General features: G+C 43.1%; 1 protein-coding gene across 1 annotated transcript in view; it reads left to right on the forward strand.

The window, feature by feature from the left end:
• The window catches only part of fam131ba (family with sequence similarity 131 member Ba), a gene marked incomplete at its 3' end in the record, with an annotated part of 50,959 nt that overhangs the window by 15,571 nt on the left and 16,341 nt on the right, over positions 1-19,047 (forward strand). The window contains exons 2-3 of the mRNA XM_084080485.1: positions 8,914-8,951; positions 16,427-16,532. Coding sequence (XP_083936611.1) covers positions 8,914-8,951; positions 16,427-16,532 — 144 coding nt within the window. The remainder of the gene's footprint in view (positions 1-8,913; positions 8,952-16,426; positions 16,533-19,047) is intronic.

Genomic DNA, 19,047 nt, shown 5'->3' on the forward strand with positions numbered 1-19,047 from the left:
AGAGACTATTTCAACCACTCAATAACCCGGCCAATGCAGGGTACCAGACAGTGTTGCTACGTCCGCCTGCTTATTATAAGTGACTTTGGGCTTGTTTTTCTGTAAAGTCTCTTGTAAATATTGTGAGTTGGTTTGTTTGGGGCTCAAGTGTAGTTGCCTATTTGGGTTTGTTTCCTAATGTTGTTTAAACCAGTGGTTCTCAAACACGGACGCCCCCATCAAAAAATATGTTGTGCCAGGGACCTCTCTACCAGATTTGTGTAAAAAAAATATATTTTTTCAAATAGCCAATGTATATTGGTTTAAAGTGCTCTTTGGGGCTTGTTTTCAGAGACCTGGTTGCTTATTTCTCTCGCACCAGAACCTGACCACATGGATCGTCGCTTTGTGAAACGTCAGCGCAATAAGTGTGTGTGTGTGTGTGTGTGTGTGTGTGTGTGTGTGTGTGTGTGTGTGTGTGTGTGTGTGTGTGTGTGTGTGTGTGTGTGTGTGTGTGTGTGTGTGTGTGTGTGTGTGTGTGTGTGTGTGTGTGTGTGTGTGCGTGCGTGTGCACGTGTGTGTGTGTGGGCTCACAAAAGCTCGCTCTGAATCAGCGGTGAATCACAACTTGCACTTTTCACTTTGGATCACAGTCACAGAGCTGCGTGTCACTGCATGTCACCTCACTCACACACAAATACACGTGTACACACCGCAGACACACGTAACGGTAGGAACACACACGCACACACACACACACAGGCAAAAAATAACAGGCACGTGCTTAAGCTGGCACCCAGATGCAGAAGCACACACACACACACACACACACACACACACACACACACACACAGATTGCCCCGAGTGCCACAGAGAGCTGTCAGAACTGATCCTATAGTACCAAAGAACAATGCCCCCTTCCTAGTGTGTGTGTGTGTGTGTGTGTGTGTGTGTGTGTGTGTGCGTGTGTGTGTGTGCGTGTGTGTGTGCGTGTGTGTGTGTGTGTGTGTGTGTGCTTGTGCACACATGTTCTATATGTGTACAGATTAGTGCTTGTGCCTACATGCTACAGGTCCACATACTGTACACGTCCACACATGTAGGTATGTGCGAGTGTACAATCCTGTGTGCCTAAGACTGTGTGTGTGTGTGTGTGTGTGTGTGTGTGTGTGTGTGTGTGTGTGTGTGTGTGTTCTGCTCGTCTCTTGCGTCACACTGTAACATCTTGTGGATGTCGTCTCCTGTCTTCCGCATGACTGACCACCGTAAAGTACCCTCTACACAGTCAAATCCACAGTCTTAAAGGGCAACTTTGCAGAGTTTGCATCCAAACCCTATATTAATTAAGTTGAGGACATAATAAACATGATGTTGGAGTGTTTTGTTTTGTTTTGTGTTTTTTCTGTATTTTGATATTTTGAACATGATTTTGACACAATACAAATGGCTATTTACCTAATACAGGTTAAAACAAATGCATAAAGAAATAAAGACAAAAGACAAACCAACAAAAACATACCATCTTCCCATACCACTTGGTACAGTCTGACTAGGTGTTTGACATCAGCTGGAGGAGAAGGTCTGACTGGAACTAGCTGTATAGGAAACATGGGCTGTATTCTATTGTAGTCCAGGAAGAACTGACATTCTGTACGATGATGTCACAATCTCCAAAGTCATGTTCAAAATATCAAAACACAAAAAAACACAAAACTCACTCCAACATCATGTTTATTATGTCCTCAACTTCATTAAAATAGAGGTTGGGGGCAAAATCAGCAACGTTGCCCTTTAATTTAGATTTGAGTGTTTTGCCCTTTAATTTAACTCTGAGTGTGTACAATTTACATGTACAGTTTAGGCATTTTAGAAGACGCTCTTATCCAGAGCATCTTACAATAAGCAAGGCAAATAATCACATAAATAGATTGCAGAAAAGAACAGTGTAAGTGCCTCAAAGAAACTATAGGTTACCAGGTAATGTAAACCATGAACCTAGCATCTGTCTAGAGTAGACAACATGCTACCTATAACTGAATGCCAGTTAAACAATGAACCTGACAAATGTAACCAAATGGACCCTTAATTAGCTTCAGCTGTCTCCTTTCGCTCAATAAGTGGATTTTCCCCCTGATACCCGTTGTAAAAACGAATCTGGCTAAATAATAGTTGTATTTAAACAACTTTCACCTACCGGTAGTTAACTTTTCCTCAGTCATCTTCTGTCATCCCCTGTCAGATGTCTTCTCTCTCTCCACCACTCAGAGGCCGTCTCGGTTCAGTGAGCCTTATACGCCTGATTTATAAATGAGTTGTGCATCGTTTTACGTGCCTAAAATAGCAGATCTACAAGCTCACAACGCGTCACAGCATGATGCCTTGTGAGATTGTTTGTAGCTTGTGCTGTTTTAGGTGCTTGATACTGGTGCACAACTAAGTACAAATCAGGCCTTAAATTAACAGCCCCAGTTGGTTATGTGCCATGTCAGTGAGCGCTTCTCGCTTTGTACAGTACTTTGAAGTGGCAGAGGCACGGCCGTAGGACCTTCTGCCTGAGCACCATCAAGATGAGGACCTACTGGAGCTACTCCAGAGGCCTATTGTAGCTCTTGTCCCAGTGTTATGCATATCAAAGCGAACCACGACCCCCAGGGTTTCACAGTCAGATGGAGCGGAGGTCTTTCCAGGCCACTATAACAGAGGCAGACCATGCTCAGACCAGGTCAACTGTAACCTAACAAAGACCATGTTAACTTTGTTTGATTGTCTCCACCAGGCCGAAGCCGTGGCCGAGACTATGTTTTGCCCCCTGTCCGTCTGACCGTGTGTCAGTCCGTCTGTGGTACCGTTGGCCCAATCGACGTGAAACTGTGCACTCACAGTCCCTAGAGGCCAAGGAAAACCTCTGCCCTGCATGTTTCATATCGGCCTGTTATAGCGCCACCAGGAGGCCGATTTTTGCACACAAAAAATGTGGATATTACTCCTGCAGATTTTGTCCAAACATCACGCAAATCGATACACATTATCTTTATGTCTATATTTTTCATATTCCACCCTGATTGGCTAAGAATGGCATCTAAAGTTTGCTGGAGTGGCTTGTTTTGAACAAAATGCCTCAAATCATGAACGCACCATCCGATTGCCGTGAAAGTTCACACACGCCTGTTTTAGCGCTGTGTTTGTGCAATAACTTTATCAACATTAATCCCTCAACTTCTATAGATTCCACTCACCTCTATAATGACTGAATTCCGAACATTGCTGGCCCACAATAACTTACCTGGCCTGGTGGAGACCTGTGCTCTGAGGAGCACTTTTTCTAGTTTACTTCTTTTTCACTCTCCAATATCAACTACATCAATGGTTCTCATATTGGGGTCCAGGGACCCCCCTCCTTGAGGGAGTTCCAGGGGTTCCCCAGCTAAATAATTGATTTTTAAGATCCAAATAGACCCTTACGGGTCTGTAACTCTGAGAGCGTACTGTACACCCTTATGGTTAAATGTTTACACTATCAGAGTTATGGGGCTCTGTGACATAATGAATTCTAAACTAGGGGTCCTTGAAATGAAAACATTTGAAGACCAATGAACTGCATCATTTGTTGTTTGCCAGCGGAGCATATAGAAGCTTTGGCTGAAGTGGCAAGGGGGGGATTTCCCCTTGGTCTGAGCGGTAGATATTTTCTTTCCTGTGCGATAGAGCGGGGGTTCAAATCCATGTGGTTACACTGCGGCTTTTGTTTATGCTCCGTATCATGTGAGGAAATTTGGTCTTGATGCGTGCACAACCTCGGAAAAAAACACAAAAATGTTTTTGTTAAAGGTCAGCTGAGACACACATACGTATCGTTGCTGTTGGGAGGAAGCCTCTTATCTCAATATTTAAACTTTTTGTGTTTTTTGGAAAATGAATGCCCTAGTTACTACATACTACAGCTTCACAGAAAAGCATCAAAAGTAGCAGACCCACAAGCTTGAAACGCGACCCGAAGCGACACGTTTTGAGACTGTAGATCTGCTACTTTTGAATTTGAACCCTGAAAAGTAACAGTTTTGGACATATGAGGTTTCCACCCGACAGAGACGACATACTGTATAAATACCCAGAGCAGCTGGCAAAATCCGGGCGAGGAGAACGACTATGCAACACTTCATCCTCCCCCAGGAAGCGCTAATGTGATGCCCTTGGGCAAGGCACTTTAAACCGCAATTGCTCCCACAGAGCTTCTCAGTGAGTCCCAGCAGAAGGCTATGGTTGTAGTGGGCAGCTCCCAGGTGTGAATATGTGTAACTATAATTATGAAACACAGGGGGTGCATGCGGATAAAGAACGTGCCTGCTCAGCAAAAATCCTTCTCTGCATAAACAAAGGTTAAATGTGTAATAATGAGACCTACGGATCAATGATTTAGCCTGTGTACTACCAATTAAGTCTTAACCCTGTGAACCATACTGTAGTGTCCCTATTGTTCTGGGGGCGAACATTTGACGCGTTGCGACCAACACACACTCATTCCCCAAACAGCCTATCGTGACTTCTTGGGACAAATGTGACCAAACGTCAAACTTTTGACTCCAGTCATCTGGTGCCGTCCCGGGCACTTCCTCGCTCCAGGAATGCGGAAGGGCCGTTCACAAACCCAAGACGTAAAAGGGTGAAAAACTGTTAAAACGACAGAGGCGAGTTTAAAGCAGACTTTATCCACGAGAGGCACCACAGAGTGAGTCGTCAGGCGAGTGAGTCGCCGGGCCGTGCCCTGAGAAGTCCGCTTCAGCCGACTCAGCGTAAATAAAGTACACAACTGAAAATAAAGTGCACAACTGAAAATAAAGTACACAAATGAAAATAAAGTACACAACTGTAAATAAAGTACACTACTGTAAATAAAGTACACTACTAACTAAAGTACACTACTGTAAATAAAGTCCACTACTGTAAATAAAGTACACTACTAACTAAAGTACACTACTGTAAATACAGTACACTACTGTAACTAAAGTACACTACTGTAAATAAAGTACACTACTGTAACTAAAGTAGAAATGTCTCGGTGAGGGACAGAGAAGGAGGTAAGATGATTCTCGGGGTACATTTGGTCATTACAGCGGCAGCAGTAACAGTATCCGCACACAGTACAGACCCAGCTGCAAAAGAAGGAGGAGGATTTTAGCCGCAAACTATAAGGTTATATGTCTCAAAAATAAAGCTCAAAATGTCTAAAAATAGAGGAAAGTAAAAGTATGTATATAGGAAATTCTTGAGGATTGAAACAGCAGTTGTGCAAGGCCCGGGGACAAGGACTCACAGCAGGGGGTTTGGGCACAATATGGAGTCACAGTATGTAGGCAAAATGTTGCAAACAGGTTATGATCCATCATGCAGCCTTATGGTTTGAAACCCATTAAGACCTGAGGCCGATTCTATACCTATGCCTTCTAAATCAGCAGTTCTCAAACTTTTTCATGCCAAGGACCCCCCAAATTGATATGTATTTGGCCGCGGACCACCATCTGAAAATGTTTTGTGCCAGTGACCCCCCAGAAGAGAAGATTTGCGTAAAAAAGTGTACAGCATTTATTCAACATTTTCCAAATGTTTTCGATATTTTTCAAAAAAATCTAAAATAGCAGATCTACAGTACAACCTTGCAGTGAGCTTGTACCCTGGGGAACCGCCGGTAAACAAAGTACTGTATGTAACGTTTAAGTGCATAAAAGTGAATACTCAGTCCATATCATTTGACTCAATAGTCTCGCTGGCAACTGCTCGACAGACAAAAAATGTAATAAATGTAATTGAATATACTGTAATATAAAGTAATATAACAGAGAGAGGCAGGGAACAGAGGGAGAAACGGAGGATTTAACATAATCATGTGAAATTGGTCAATGGATCAAAAGAAAAGAGCCTTTTAACCTCTTCAGGTTTTCTTACTAGTACTACGCAACTCTATATATCGTCTCTGTCCATTTGGTTCCATTTGTACACTCTCAGAGTTACACACGCACGCACGCACGCACGCACGCACAGAGAGAGGTGACTAATACACCTACTGTACACAGACCTCATTAACACCAGTCTCTGTGGGTGTGCTTTTGTAGTCATAAAGTATTTTGAAAGATAAAAATCCTGCAAAGTGAGGACATTTTGCTTATGCTCACATTACAAGGGGCTATTCTTAGCTGTGCCCACACAGTTACAGTATGTAGTGTAGAGTAAACCCCTCTATTGGTCAGTGTGTCTGTTGGACCACAATGTTCAGGCACAAACCCAGAGCTTAGTCGCAAACTTCACAGATTAACGTTGCTTGTTAAGGTTATGGTTTGGCCAGAAAGGGTTAACCACTTAAACCCTCAGGGCTCTATACAAGTATCTTTTCTGTTTGCTTGTTATTGTGGGGAAAGCTTTGACTGAAAATAGCTGATGACAACGCATCGCATCGTTGTGAGCTTGTCGATCTGATATTTTCTGTCAAAGCCTTCCCCACAATACGGATTCTGGGGTTTAAGTGGTTTTGGCCAAAATCACTGGAAGCACTCATTAGTGTGTGTGTGGGTGTGTGTGTGTGTGTGTGTGTGTGTGTGTGTGTGTGTGTGTGTGTGTGTGTGTGTGTGTGTGTGTGTGTGTGTGTGTGCGACACATTAACAAATCTTCAGCAGTGTGTATTGATTGCCCAGGGGTGTGTGTGGGAGCTGTCATTTTCTGTCCTTTCAGATCAACCATGATAGCGACTTGTGGGCCGTGAGGACATTGGAAGTTGGCCCCCAAATAATTGGCTATCGGCTATTTTCACAATTTTCAACAATATGGTTTCAGCACTGTACATGGGGTATGAAAGCCAGACTGGAATTGCTCAAGAATTGCTATTTCTGCATCTAATGCTCGTTTAATTGAGTAGCTTTTCAAGCATTCTGCTGAGAAACGTAGAATTGATGATAAGTGGGGCTGTAACGGTTGATACGAGTGCAAGAACAGAGTGCTCTTCTTGTGAAGAGGATTGTACTTTGGCAGTCAAAAGGGAACGCTTTACATTACAACTCCTCCTCAGACGGGCAAATAAAAACACTTACGATGCTGAGAATGGAAGCACTTGCTGAAAGCGCCACACAACAGAGGATATTTTGTGTTTGCAGCTAAGCTACAACATAATCAGGGGTGTGCTGGGGGTGGGGCGCGGTGGAGCATAGAATAACATTCGATATATACTGTGGGTTAATAAATAGGCCTACATATTAAAGAGGTTATTTCAATCGGCGATCGCAAACGTGCGTGTGTACGCGCGGCATAGCGCTTCACTAGTAAAAGAATCCCCAGTACACTGAACATAATGCTTTCTCCCTTGTTTTACGGTGTGGCTCCGCGAGAGTCTAGCTGCTTAGAACAGGGGTCTTCAGGCCAAGGACCCCTTAGCTGAGAGAGAAATGAAGCAGGGAGCCCATATTGTAATTTGTAGAGATTTCACACATTTATAGTAGGAGAATAAAATGAGTCCAGTCCACAACCATGTGCCTTGCTGAGTCATCCTGGTTGTTTCCTGTGTGTTCCAAGGCTCGGCCTGATGGGTAATTAGTCTAATTTTAGCTCGCCGTCAGAGTGTCGGCACAAAATAGCGGACAGCGATGTCATTTTCCACTCAGCTAGCCTGTTGCAGGCAGCATCAGCTTTGACATAATGTTGCCTGTTTCTCTTTGCGTGGATCCTTCACCGTTTCTGTCTGTCTCTCTCTCTCTCTGCCTTGCTTTGTCACTCTTTCTTTGCTGTTAGGCAGAAACCTTATATCTCTTTATTTCAACTTTTTATGTTGTTGTTCTTTTTGTTAATTATTGCCCTACTTCGTCATCCTACAGTGTCACACAAAAGTAGCGAAAATAGCACATCTAGATGTGAAAGAGTGTCTGTGGGTTTGACCCGATGAAAGGTATTAACAAGAGCTTGAGACTAAATAATAACTAAATTGGATCCATTGTAACAGAGGTTCTTTATTTCCATCTCATGAAAAGTAACGGTCTTGGAGATGCAGTAGGTTTCCACCTGACAGCAACGCTATGCATGTTCAATCTCTCACTTTCCATCTCCCTGGCTGCCCTAACCACTTAAACCCCACGCAGCATCCTTATTGTGGGGAAGGCTTTCGCAGAGAATAGCAGATAGACTAACCCTAGCCCTAACCCAACTGAAAATACACTAGTATAGAGCCCTGAGGGATTCCGGTCAACCATATAAAGATTTATACTTTGTGTCGTGTCACGATGATCTGTGAGTTTGTCTATTTTTGGCGAAGTGATGGAGTATAAACCAACGTTTTGCTTTTTTTGAAAGATCTTAGCTTTAGTTTAGGTTCCATTAGCTTTAGTGTTACTATCAGTTTTATTTAGACACATTATGAAAATAACTGATCTACATGTTCCACCGCCCCGAGGTGCTGAGCTTGTAGAAGATCCTGCGTTGACGCCATACTTTAGGAAGAGTTGTCAGCCTGATCCGACCAGCCTTTGACTTTCATTATGAAATTAAAGCGAAATATATATAAAACCTGTGAAATTACAATGTGTGGAGGTGGTTCTTTTAAAGGATTAGCCCCGGACACTTTGACGAGTAGATGGGAAAGCCGTAGGTATTTTCTTTATATTATTTTTTATTTTGTATTAAAAAAAGGAACAGTTTTGGATATATACGGTTAACACCGGACAGCGACGATATATACTATACTGTATTTCGTCTCTGTTGGGTGGAAACCTCATATGTCCAAAACTGTTGCTATTCAGGATTCAAATAAAAAAATTGCAAAAGTAAGCAAGCATCTGCAAGCTCGAAGCTTGTGGATCTACAACTTTTGATGCTTTTATTAAATAAAATAACTAATAATGTCACTCTGTCTTTTCCTTCGTCTCTCTCCCTCTCTCTCTCTCTCTTCACCCTCTTGTTCAGCGGCGGATGCTGTGCCGGTGCGGAAAGATGGGGATCAGGTAACATAAAACAACTCTTCTTTTTTTCTCTCTTACTTCCATTTTACACCTTCAATTCCCTCTCCTTCCCTCTCTCCGCTAATGCATTTTTCTATTCTCCCGCCCGCCCCAAAAGCCACTATAATAGAACCTGAATCCTCTGGAGGCCAGCCATGTCCTCATGTGTCCTCTGTGTCACCCGATAGCCCCCCCCCCCCCTTCCATATCTGATAACACCTCTGGCCACAAAGGGTGGGGGTGTAAAGTGGCCTTTCGTGTAGTTTTTGTTTAGGCTTTTGGCAAACGTTTTAGAGGTGAGAAACAGAGGCCCTGAGCGCTGTTGTACCCGACCGACCAGAGCCCTTCCCCATGCGCTGGCACATCCTCTGTATACAGTGATGGACTACATACTCAACCCCACTAACTGAGTATCAAAGTATAGATGCTCCCTGGTCAAAGTTTAAGTGAAAGTTGCTTTGAATGATCTATTGAGTTCTTCAGAAATGTAAACAGCACGTGGTACAGTGAGACATTAAGGCTAAAAGGATAACACAAACAAGTCCCGGGGACTTGTTCCCATTGTGGTCCTATGTATTCAATTAATCAAATATAGCATATCAAATTTACACAATAATACATCAACAAATACAAAACACTTTATGTCAGAAAAAGGAAAAACGGCGGCAGTGAATGACACCTCCTTTCGATGGGAATTTACATTTACCTCCCCTTGTGGTCTCCTGATAGATGTTTTTTCAGGCCATTTAGAAACCAGTGATTCACATCTTTTAATGGTATATATCAAATATGTACTTGAGTTAAAGTACTGGAGTACTTGCTTTAAAAAGAATACTGAGTATTCAAAAGTACAAAGTACATTTTTAATATTGATGCATTTCTGTATCAAAATGTTGACATTATCCCCCAAAAAGATTTTCCAGACATTAAACAATTTCTGGAAAAAAGAAATTCCCTACATTTGAAAATACGGCTTAAGTGGTTAATTCATAATGTACTTTTTTTACCTTCCTAGAAATGTAGTGGAGCCGAAAGTACAATATTTGTCTTTGAAATATAATGCAGTGAGAGTCAGAAGTGTCCAAAGAATCTACAGATACTCAAGTAAAGTATACTAAAAAAATAATGATTTTGTTACTGTCTAGTCTACCACTGGTGTTAATTTAATCCAGAGCAGTGTATAAATGTAGCCAAATGGACCCGTACATTTGAACCCTTCTCTTGGGTTACAAATGGATACATGAACACAGAGGATTTCACTATGTAGGCGGAACGGGCAACAAAGGTCGCCTGGATTGAAACGTTGACAAAATTATGAGAACAAAAAGTGCCAAGATGAAAAATGGGTGAGGAGTTTTTATTAATATGTGTGTTCTGACTTTATGAATATGTGTGTGTGTGTGTGTGTGTGTGTGTGTGTGTGTGTGTGTGTGTGTGTGTGTGTGTGTGTGTGTGTGTGTGTCTTTGCAACGGTGCATGCTCCAAGGGCCCTATCTTGCGTGTCGCCTTACCCCTTATGCTTAAACTTTGTAGACATTTTTTTTTACAATTCTGAAAAACATGTTTAAATGTTTCAAATAGCCGATCTACAAGCTCACAACGTGTCAATGTAGATCGCCTATTTTCACTATTTTAAAATGTTTTTCAAAATAGTGTGCATGCCCAAATGTCATAAACACACATACCCGGTAAGAGATTGTCTATGCGCAGTGGTGGATAGTAACTAAGCACTCATTTACTTGAGTGATCCTCTACATTTCAAAGACAAAAATTGTTCTTCGAATCCCCTACTAATTAATTAATACATTATAAATTAAATATTTAAGCCGGTGTGCCGATATATCGTCTCGCGATATATCGCGATACGTTTTCGTGACGATATGTATCGTTTTGGAAAAACGTTTTGAAAAAAAAAAAAAAAAAAGTTTAATTTTTTTTTTTTTTTTTTTTACAATCATAATAATCAGGCATGCAAACAGCCCCGAGGTGAAAAGGGTGACAACATGTTGGGTTTTTTTCCCGGTTAGGTGTCACACTATTGCCCTATTTGGATTCAAAACGGCTATTGTAGCTGAAAAGCTACAAGTTTGCATGTCTGAATAATGCAAAAACAGAATTATTTGTTTGCATTTGCTTTTTTTCTCCCCCATATATTTTCATAATAAAAAAAGTGCGTATCGTATCGAAATCGTATCGAAGTTGTGAGCCCAATATCGTATCGTATCGTTTCGTGAAATTCGTGTATCGGCATACCCCTATTTAAGCCCTATTTCAAATATAGTGAAAATAGCTGATCTATAAGCTCACAATGTGGTACTTTTAAAAGCAAGTACCGACAGTACTTTAATTCAAGTACAAATTTGACAAAGCAACTTTCTCTTGTAGTTAAGTAATATTTGACCCGGTATCTATACTTTGACTCAAGTACAGGGGTTAACTTTGTCCACCACTGCCTATGCATGACAGCATGTGCGTGTGTGCGTGTGTGTGTGTGTGTGTGTGTGTGTGTGTGTTTGTGCACACCTGTTTATACTCATTCATGTGTCTTTGTGCTCACTTGTGCGTGGCCATGTGTGTGTTTGTCAGTGTTTTTTTGTGTGTGCCTCTGTAAATCCTTATTTATTTGTCTCCATGCTTACCTGTGTGTGTGTGTGTGTGTGTGTGTGTGTGTGTGTGTGTGTGTGTGTGTGTGTGTGTGTGTGTGTGTGTGTGTGTGTGTGTGTGTGTGTGTGTGTGTGTGTGTGTGGTTTTGTGAGCGCTTGTCTGTGTTTTCCTCAGCATTTGTGGGTCTGCAGTCAGTGCACAGCTGTATTTTTGTGCTGCTGCGTGCATGTGCATACGAGTATATGCGTGTGTGCGTGCGTGCGTACGTACGTGTGTGTCCGCGTGTGTGTGTATGCGTGCGAGCATATGCATGTGCGTGTGTGCGTGTGTGTGTATGTGTGTGTGTGTGTGTGTGTGTGTTCACACAGAGCCTCACACTAAAGACAGAGTGAGAGTTGCTGTCCCGATGGCTTTCACTGTTACTGAGCCATGCATCATCAGAAAGAGAGAGAGAGAGAGAGAGAGAGAGACACACATCGATCAACTGTCTTACTGTTTTAACACCTATGACTGGTGATGGTCTTTACTGTGCACGCGTGTGTGCGTGTGTGCGTGTGTGCGTGTGTGCGTGTGTGCGTGTGTGTGCGTGTGTGTGTGTGTGTGTGTGTGTGTGTGTGTGTGTGTGTGTGTGTGTGTGTAAGGAGTGGGTGGTAGTATATTATTCTTACCTCTCGTTTAAGTTTTTGTGCAAATATAGCATTAGCAAACAGACAGTAGCCTACTACATACATATCATAGCGGCTCCACTCCGCCAGGTTGCTGACTGAATTAATTTGTTCAGTCAATAAGCTCCCCAGGTCTAAATGATCTACAGTGTAAACCAGCAGTAGTCTGGCTCCCCCAAGGAGAGGAGGAGAAGACCCACTGGCCTGAGATCAACTAGATAAAGTCATCCAAGCATTGACACAAAATAACACAAAAAAACAGGTTGCTTGAATTTGTGTTGTTTTTAAACGTATTCAAACTGAAAAGAGTTGGAAGGACAGAGGGGGTGAGAGAAGGGGGTTGTCGGGCTGCTGATTGGTCAGCTGCCGTATGTTCCCTTGGGATAATATGGCAGCTGACCAATCACGACAAGCTAAAGCTGTATTCCCATGGGAGGATACGCCGCAATCTAAGGTGCCACCTTACATGGTCAACTGTGGCTGTGAGTGACCTTGAAGTCACTGTGTCAAACATGGATGAAACTCATCAGCCAAACACTTTGCTGCAGTAACTGTCCATGGTAGTGAAGCTGTGGGCCTTAGAGCTGTAGTATCTGTCCATGGTGCTGAAGTAGCTGTCCCTAGTGCGTGATTTGGGAACGTACGGGACCGGTTGGCAAACCCGTTAGTGACAGGACACTGTTACTAAAAAAACACAATATAAAAAACAGCTTTTGTGCATTTGTGCAGTAGGAGAGGCGTTCTCACATGTAACTGTCTATGGCGCTGAAGTTTCTACCCCTAGTGCTGCAGTCACTGTCTGTGGTGCTGAAGTTCTTCCTTATGCTGGCTTCTGTACTTAGACTCGCAGCAACACACTTTACTGGGAACCACTGCTATAGAAAAACATGAACCAAACACCAAAGTCAAAGTTATATGATCTGGACCTCATGAAATGAACACCATCTGACCGTCTGATAAAATGAATATCAAATATCTATACTGAATCAAGCAACTGTCTGGGGTGCACACAAAAGCCTGAGTAGACGTTAAAATGACCCCAAACATGTTTGAAAATGAATTATCCCTTTAAGAACAGTACTTGAGTAAATGTACTTTCCCAAATCCATGCAACCACTCCACCACGCTGACACTGACAAATATAAAATATATATTATCATTTTTGGGGCGGTGTAGCCGCCCCCTATAAGTGAGTTTTGGACACCGACCAAAAAATTTGTGTACCCCCTAACCCTTCCATTGTTAATGCAAATCGATACTTTTTTCATATCAGCCAATCACATTACAGCTAGTGTCATCACCACTAACTGTAATGTGATTGGCTGACTTTGCAAATTCAGGACTGTGATTGGCTAGCGAAACACATGACACATGTGCAGCCCTATGAATAGCAGTATGGACTTTAAAAAAGTAATTTATCCTTTTTTTAAAGTGAGTCATGTTGTGATGACCACACACCGCCCACTTCACACTGGGTGTGATTTTTTAAGTATTTTGCCTGCAATGCCATTGAAGTTATCGTGGTTAAAGGAGCACCTCACCAATTTTCAATATTATCTTCATGTAATTGGTTCTCACTAATGCACATTATAACTAACTACTATGGAAGTAACATATTGCACTGTAAGTTGCTATTTCTCGGATCACTAAATGATATATATATATATATCTTTTAAATGTTATATTATCATTAAAATTGTAGTGTTTTACCAATTATCTGGGGACCCACCTGCAATATCCTCACGGTCCACCACTGGGCCGGGGACCAGTGGTGGTCCTAGAGTCTACGTCCAATACACAAACCAAGGTCTGTATCGCAGGTAGACACAATCATGCATACATACAGTAGACACACGCACACCCCCCACCCCCCCACACACACACACACACACACACACACACACACACACACACACACACACACACACACACACACACACACTGATGCAGCCATACACACGTTCCAAGGACAGTGATGACGTCATTTACTGCTTCTTGCTTTATCACATCTGACCATGATAAATAACCCGTAGAACCTCTGTCTCGTGTACGTACGCGCGCGCACACACACACACACACACACACACACACACACACACACACACACACACACACACACACACACACACACACACACACACGTCTTAATAATAACCTGTACTGCAGTGCAGAGGACATTTGTGGTTGTCGGACTGAAGCTCAGTATCTCCATATTTCAACTTTTAACCACTTAAACCCCATATGGTTGACTGGAGTCCCTCAGGGCTCTATACCGAGTTTTCTGTTATTGTGGAGAAAGCTTTCGCTGAAAATAGCTGATGGACAAGCTGGTCGATCGGCTATTTTCTGCGAAAGCTTTCCCCACAATAAGGATGCTGGGGTTTAAGTGGTTAATGTTGCGCCGCCTTGTGAGCTTGTAGATCGGTTATGTTTGGTATTTCTTTTCAAAGAAAAATGAAGTGAAGGTGAAAGTTGTTAAGTCGATTTTATAAATATTGAACCAATAATGAAAAGTATTAACAAGAGGTTGCGACTAAAATAATAACTACATTTTTCCCCCCATTTTATTTAAAGTAAAAAGGTAACAGTTTAAGACATGAAAGGTTTCCTCCCAACAGTGACGTCACATTTGTGAGGAGACATTGAGGTTCACATGACCACTCCACTGTCCATCAAGACACTGTGTCCTGTCAACACGTCCTTGAACAAGGGACAGTGTGTGTGTGTGTGTGTGTGTGTGTGTGTGTGTGTGTGTGTGTGTCTGTGTGTGTGTGTGTGTGTGTGTGTGTGTGTGTGTGCTCGTGCACGTGCACGTGTTGGATGCCACCCATCAGTCTCCGCTGTTGCCACTGGCAACAGGGTCACACCGTGCTGTATCCGTTGGTTACCTACTCCTCCGGCATGGAAGAGAATAAAAAAATAACACACACACGCACGCACGCACGCACACACGCACGCACGCACACACACACAGTCACACACACACACACACACACACACACACACACACACACACACACACACACACACACACACACACACACACACACACCAATTGTCAAGCTTACTCTGCCTATATCTTCGCTATATATCTTCTCTCTTCCTCCTCTGCTCCCCTCCTCTCCTGTCTCCTCTCTTCCACACCCATCTCCTCTCCTCTCTTCTCTTTTCCTCTCCTCTCACATTGCCCCTCCCCCTCTCCTCACACTCAGCATGGCCGTGTCGAGTTTTCCTGGGAAGGAATCAATGTAAGTCTCCTTCGTTAAGCTCTCTCTTGCTCACCTCCCCGTCTGTCAAAATCCCTTCTTCAACTTTCAAGTTCAGCTTCAAGTTGAAGTGCCCCATGCTCGCAGCCCCCCCAACCCCCCCACCTGCCCCGCCCGGCGGCTGCCACCTGCATTTAGCCTCTCGGGAGACGGGTCAGAATTCTTTAGGTGTCTGCCACTCTCTCTCTCTATCTATCTCTCTCTCCACAGCACTCTTTCCCAGCCACTCTTTCTCTTCCCCTCTTTCTCAGTCTCTCCATCTTTCTTTGCACCCGTGTCTTTCATTCCCTTCCCTCCTCCTCCTTGTCTTGTTCTGTTGTGGCTGTGTGTCCTGTGAGCTGGGCCCCGACCCACAGGTTGGGAGTCACTGACATACAGTCATGCCTTTTGTTTACATTTTCTCCACCACTTAAACCCCCAGCATCCGTTTTGTGGGTAAAGCTTCCGCAGAAAATAGCAGATCAATAAGCTCACAACTTGTCCATCGGCTATTTTCAGCGAAAGCTTTCCCCACAATAACAGAGAAAACTGAAAATACACAGGACACTAGTATGGAGCCCTGAGAGACTCCGGTCAACCATACAGGGTTTAAGTGGTTAAATCCAAACTTGAATAATTCAGTCAATAACTGAGTCTAAACATCATTGCACGATTAACCAGTCATTTGAATTTGGTTGGGTTGGGTTATTATCATGCACGTGTTCCCATGCGCATGTGTTTCCAAGCACGACGCGGCGTTATGTGGCGCATTGTGAGCTTGCAGAAGGGTTATTATTTTCTCTATTTTTCCAACAGATTAATTCGTACAGACGAATGAAAGCGATTCTGATGATAATGCAAAACAAATACAATTGCGATTATCTGTAATTTGTGATCAGGCGATTCTATAATAATTGTGAAAGGCCTAACTACTCACACCCTGACCTCTCCCTCCCTCCCCCAGCTCTCCGTGGAGGACACCACGTCCATGCTGCCGCGGTTGAAGAAGAACCAGGCCAACACCTACGGCATCGGAGCGCTGGCTAAGTCCTCTCTGTCAGGTGTGTCAGGTGTGTGTCTGTTGCTGCTGCAGTAGAGCCGGTAAAAAACAAACAAAACGACACACTCTCACTTCCCAAATGGCCTATATCGTGATTTCTTGTGAGACAAATGTGACCAAACGTCAAACGTTTGACTCGAAGGTGGGGGGTTGACCCTTCCGGTCAAACGGTGCCGTCCCGGGCACTTTCCGCACTCCAGGAATGCGGAAAGTGCTGTTCTCAAACCCAAAGGTTTCATGACATACATTTTTTGGGGGGGTTTTCTGACCTCTATTACACCCAAAAAAACTTTGAATATTCAGTAGATTTACTGTGGTCTGGGGTTTTCGGAATAATTAGGCTCAGAAAAGTGCTGTGATTGGCCCGTAGACTGTGATGTCACAGATGTCCCCCACTCTTCCCCGCCCCTCCCCTCCTTTATACTTCTCCTTTGGGGGGGAAGAGCAGAGGCGATGACTGACAGGCAAAATCCATCAGCAGCGACACCCGCAGGCAAATAGGGTTTTTTTTCATTGCAGCTGAAAAGGCCTCAGAACACGGAGAGAAAAAAACCTGCCATGGCTCACTGGAGTGGATTTTTCAGTTAAAACCTTTTAATACACGTTTGAAGGACCATGATAAAGACTTCAATGTTTTGTAAAACCAGAACGTCATGAAACCTTTAACGTTTGGTCAAAACCGTCCCAAGAAGTCACCCGTTTTCCATCTTGAGATGGTGAGAATGCGTTGAACGAAAGCAAAAAAAACACATACAAGCCCCCATGTTGTCTCCTCCACATGCTCCGTGATGGGGTCATATGGGTCACTGTTGTCCACAGGCAAACAGGATAATAATCCCTGTTTTGTTTTGTTTTGGTCTCTTGGTGATGGTTTGGTTCCGTAGGTTCTTTGGCGCGAGACAGTCATATACTGTAGGGTTGCCAACCGTACCTTTGAAATAAAGAATCGTCCCTTATTTGTAAATGGAAACTAAAAGACGTGTCCCTTGTTGAACCGATAAGGGACACACTTTTTTCCTTATGTTTTGGGAATCAGTCAATGACACAGATCTTACAGTTAAACAGCCTCATACATATATGTACTGTATACATACTATAATACAGGTTGTAACCACTTAAATAGTTCATCCCAAAAAAAATGTTTTTCTATCGATTAGTCACCCCATGGAGACTTGAATTAATGGGTATTTTTGTTTTTGTCGTATTCCCAAGCCAATAATTTGATGACCAGCGGATCGGGCAGCGGTTCCGGTAGGAGACAAAAAGGAGGCTCTTTTTTTTTTTCTTTTATATCCATGAATTCAAGTCTCCATGGAGTGAATGAAGTGAAAAAAGTCATTTTGGGGGTGAACTATCCCTTTAAAGCCTCTAGACTTAGTAACCGACAGAGACGATAAGCTACTTCTCTTCAGTAGTACACATGCCCAACACTTACTGATATACTGTACACTTCACCAGGTGGGTCACCTGAATTCTTATTATTTCTTTGTTACAGATGGATAAAGTAACCGAGAATTTGACTGTGTATGACACTCATAATTAACTTTTTATAAAATTATAATTAATAAATACTGTGGCCATAATTTGAACAGATCTTTGTCCTACCATTCATTAAGCATTAATGCTGGCCAAAACATTTGTGGCTTTTTGTCTGGGTATTACCAGGAAACAAATGACTGTAGATTTGTGTTTTCATTTGGGTCTGTGTCAAGACTTATTCTCTGCTCTCGGGCCAAACCGCCATCTGGTTATCATCAGGGGGAAAAACCAAACAAACAAAACAAAATGAAATAACAAGAAATTATCCTTTTGACATTAGCCATTGCTGGGGGGGATTTGGAAAGCCATCTCCTCCTGTCACATCTACCATATGTTTCTATGGACAACTTCACCCATCATGAGAAGAAGGAGGAGGAGCTCGGAGCCAACATGGCCGCCCCCTGTGGGTTCCCTCTAGCTTTTTTCTATATCACTTCATTAGTTTGCCCTCTCTTCTCCATTTTAATATCAATGACAAGTCGTCAATGGTGAGCACATTCCGCTCATATAGCCATTGACAGGGAATGAACAATCGGACACCTTGTTTTGACTTTGAGAGACAGTGCGTTTAACTGGATGCATGTCCACCGGCGTGTTGGGAGACGCAGTGCGTGGTTCTGTAAGGTGGATGTGGTAGCGCTGGTTGTTGCCTTCCGTATTTGTGAGCCAGTGATGGTTTTAGCAGTGGTTTTCAACCTTTTTCGCGTCAAGGACCCCCAAATTGACACATATTAGCCCACGGACCCCCATTCGAAAAGATGTGCCAGGTACTCAACCATTCTGATTTATTGGGGGGTCCCAATCTACACTGTATCATCATCATTAATGTTCATTTAACTCTGAGAGTGTACAAATGGGACCAAATGGACCCGTTAGGGTCTATTTGGTCCCATCTGTACACTCTCAGAGTTAGAGACACATAAGGGTCAATTTGGTTCCTAACTACTGTATTAGTTTGGCTGGGGACTCCCTGGAACCCCCTCAAG

This window comes from Gymnoscopelus microlampas, assembly GCF_963454915.1.
Source record: "Gymnoscopelus microlampas genome assembly, chromosome: 15".
NCBI classification, from domain to species: domain Eukaryota; kingdom Metazoa; phylum Chordata; class Actinopteri; order Myctophiformes; family Myctophidae; genus Gymnoscopelus; species Gymnoscopelus microlampas.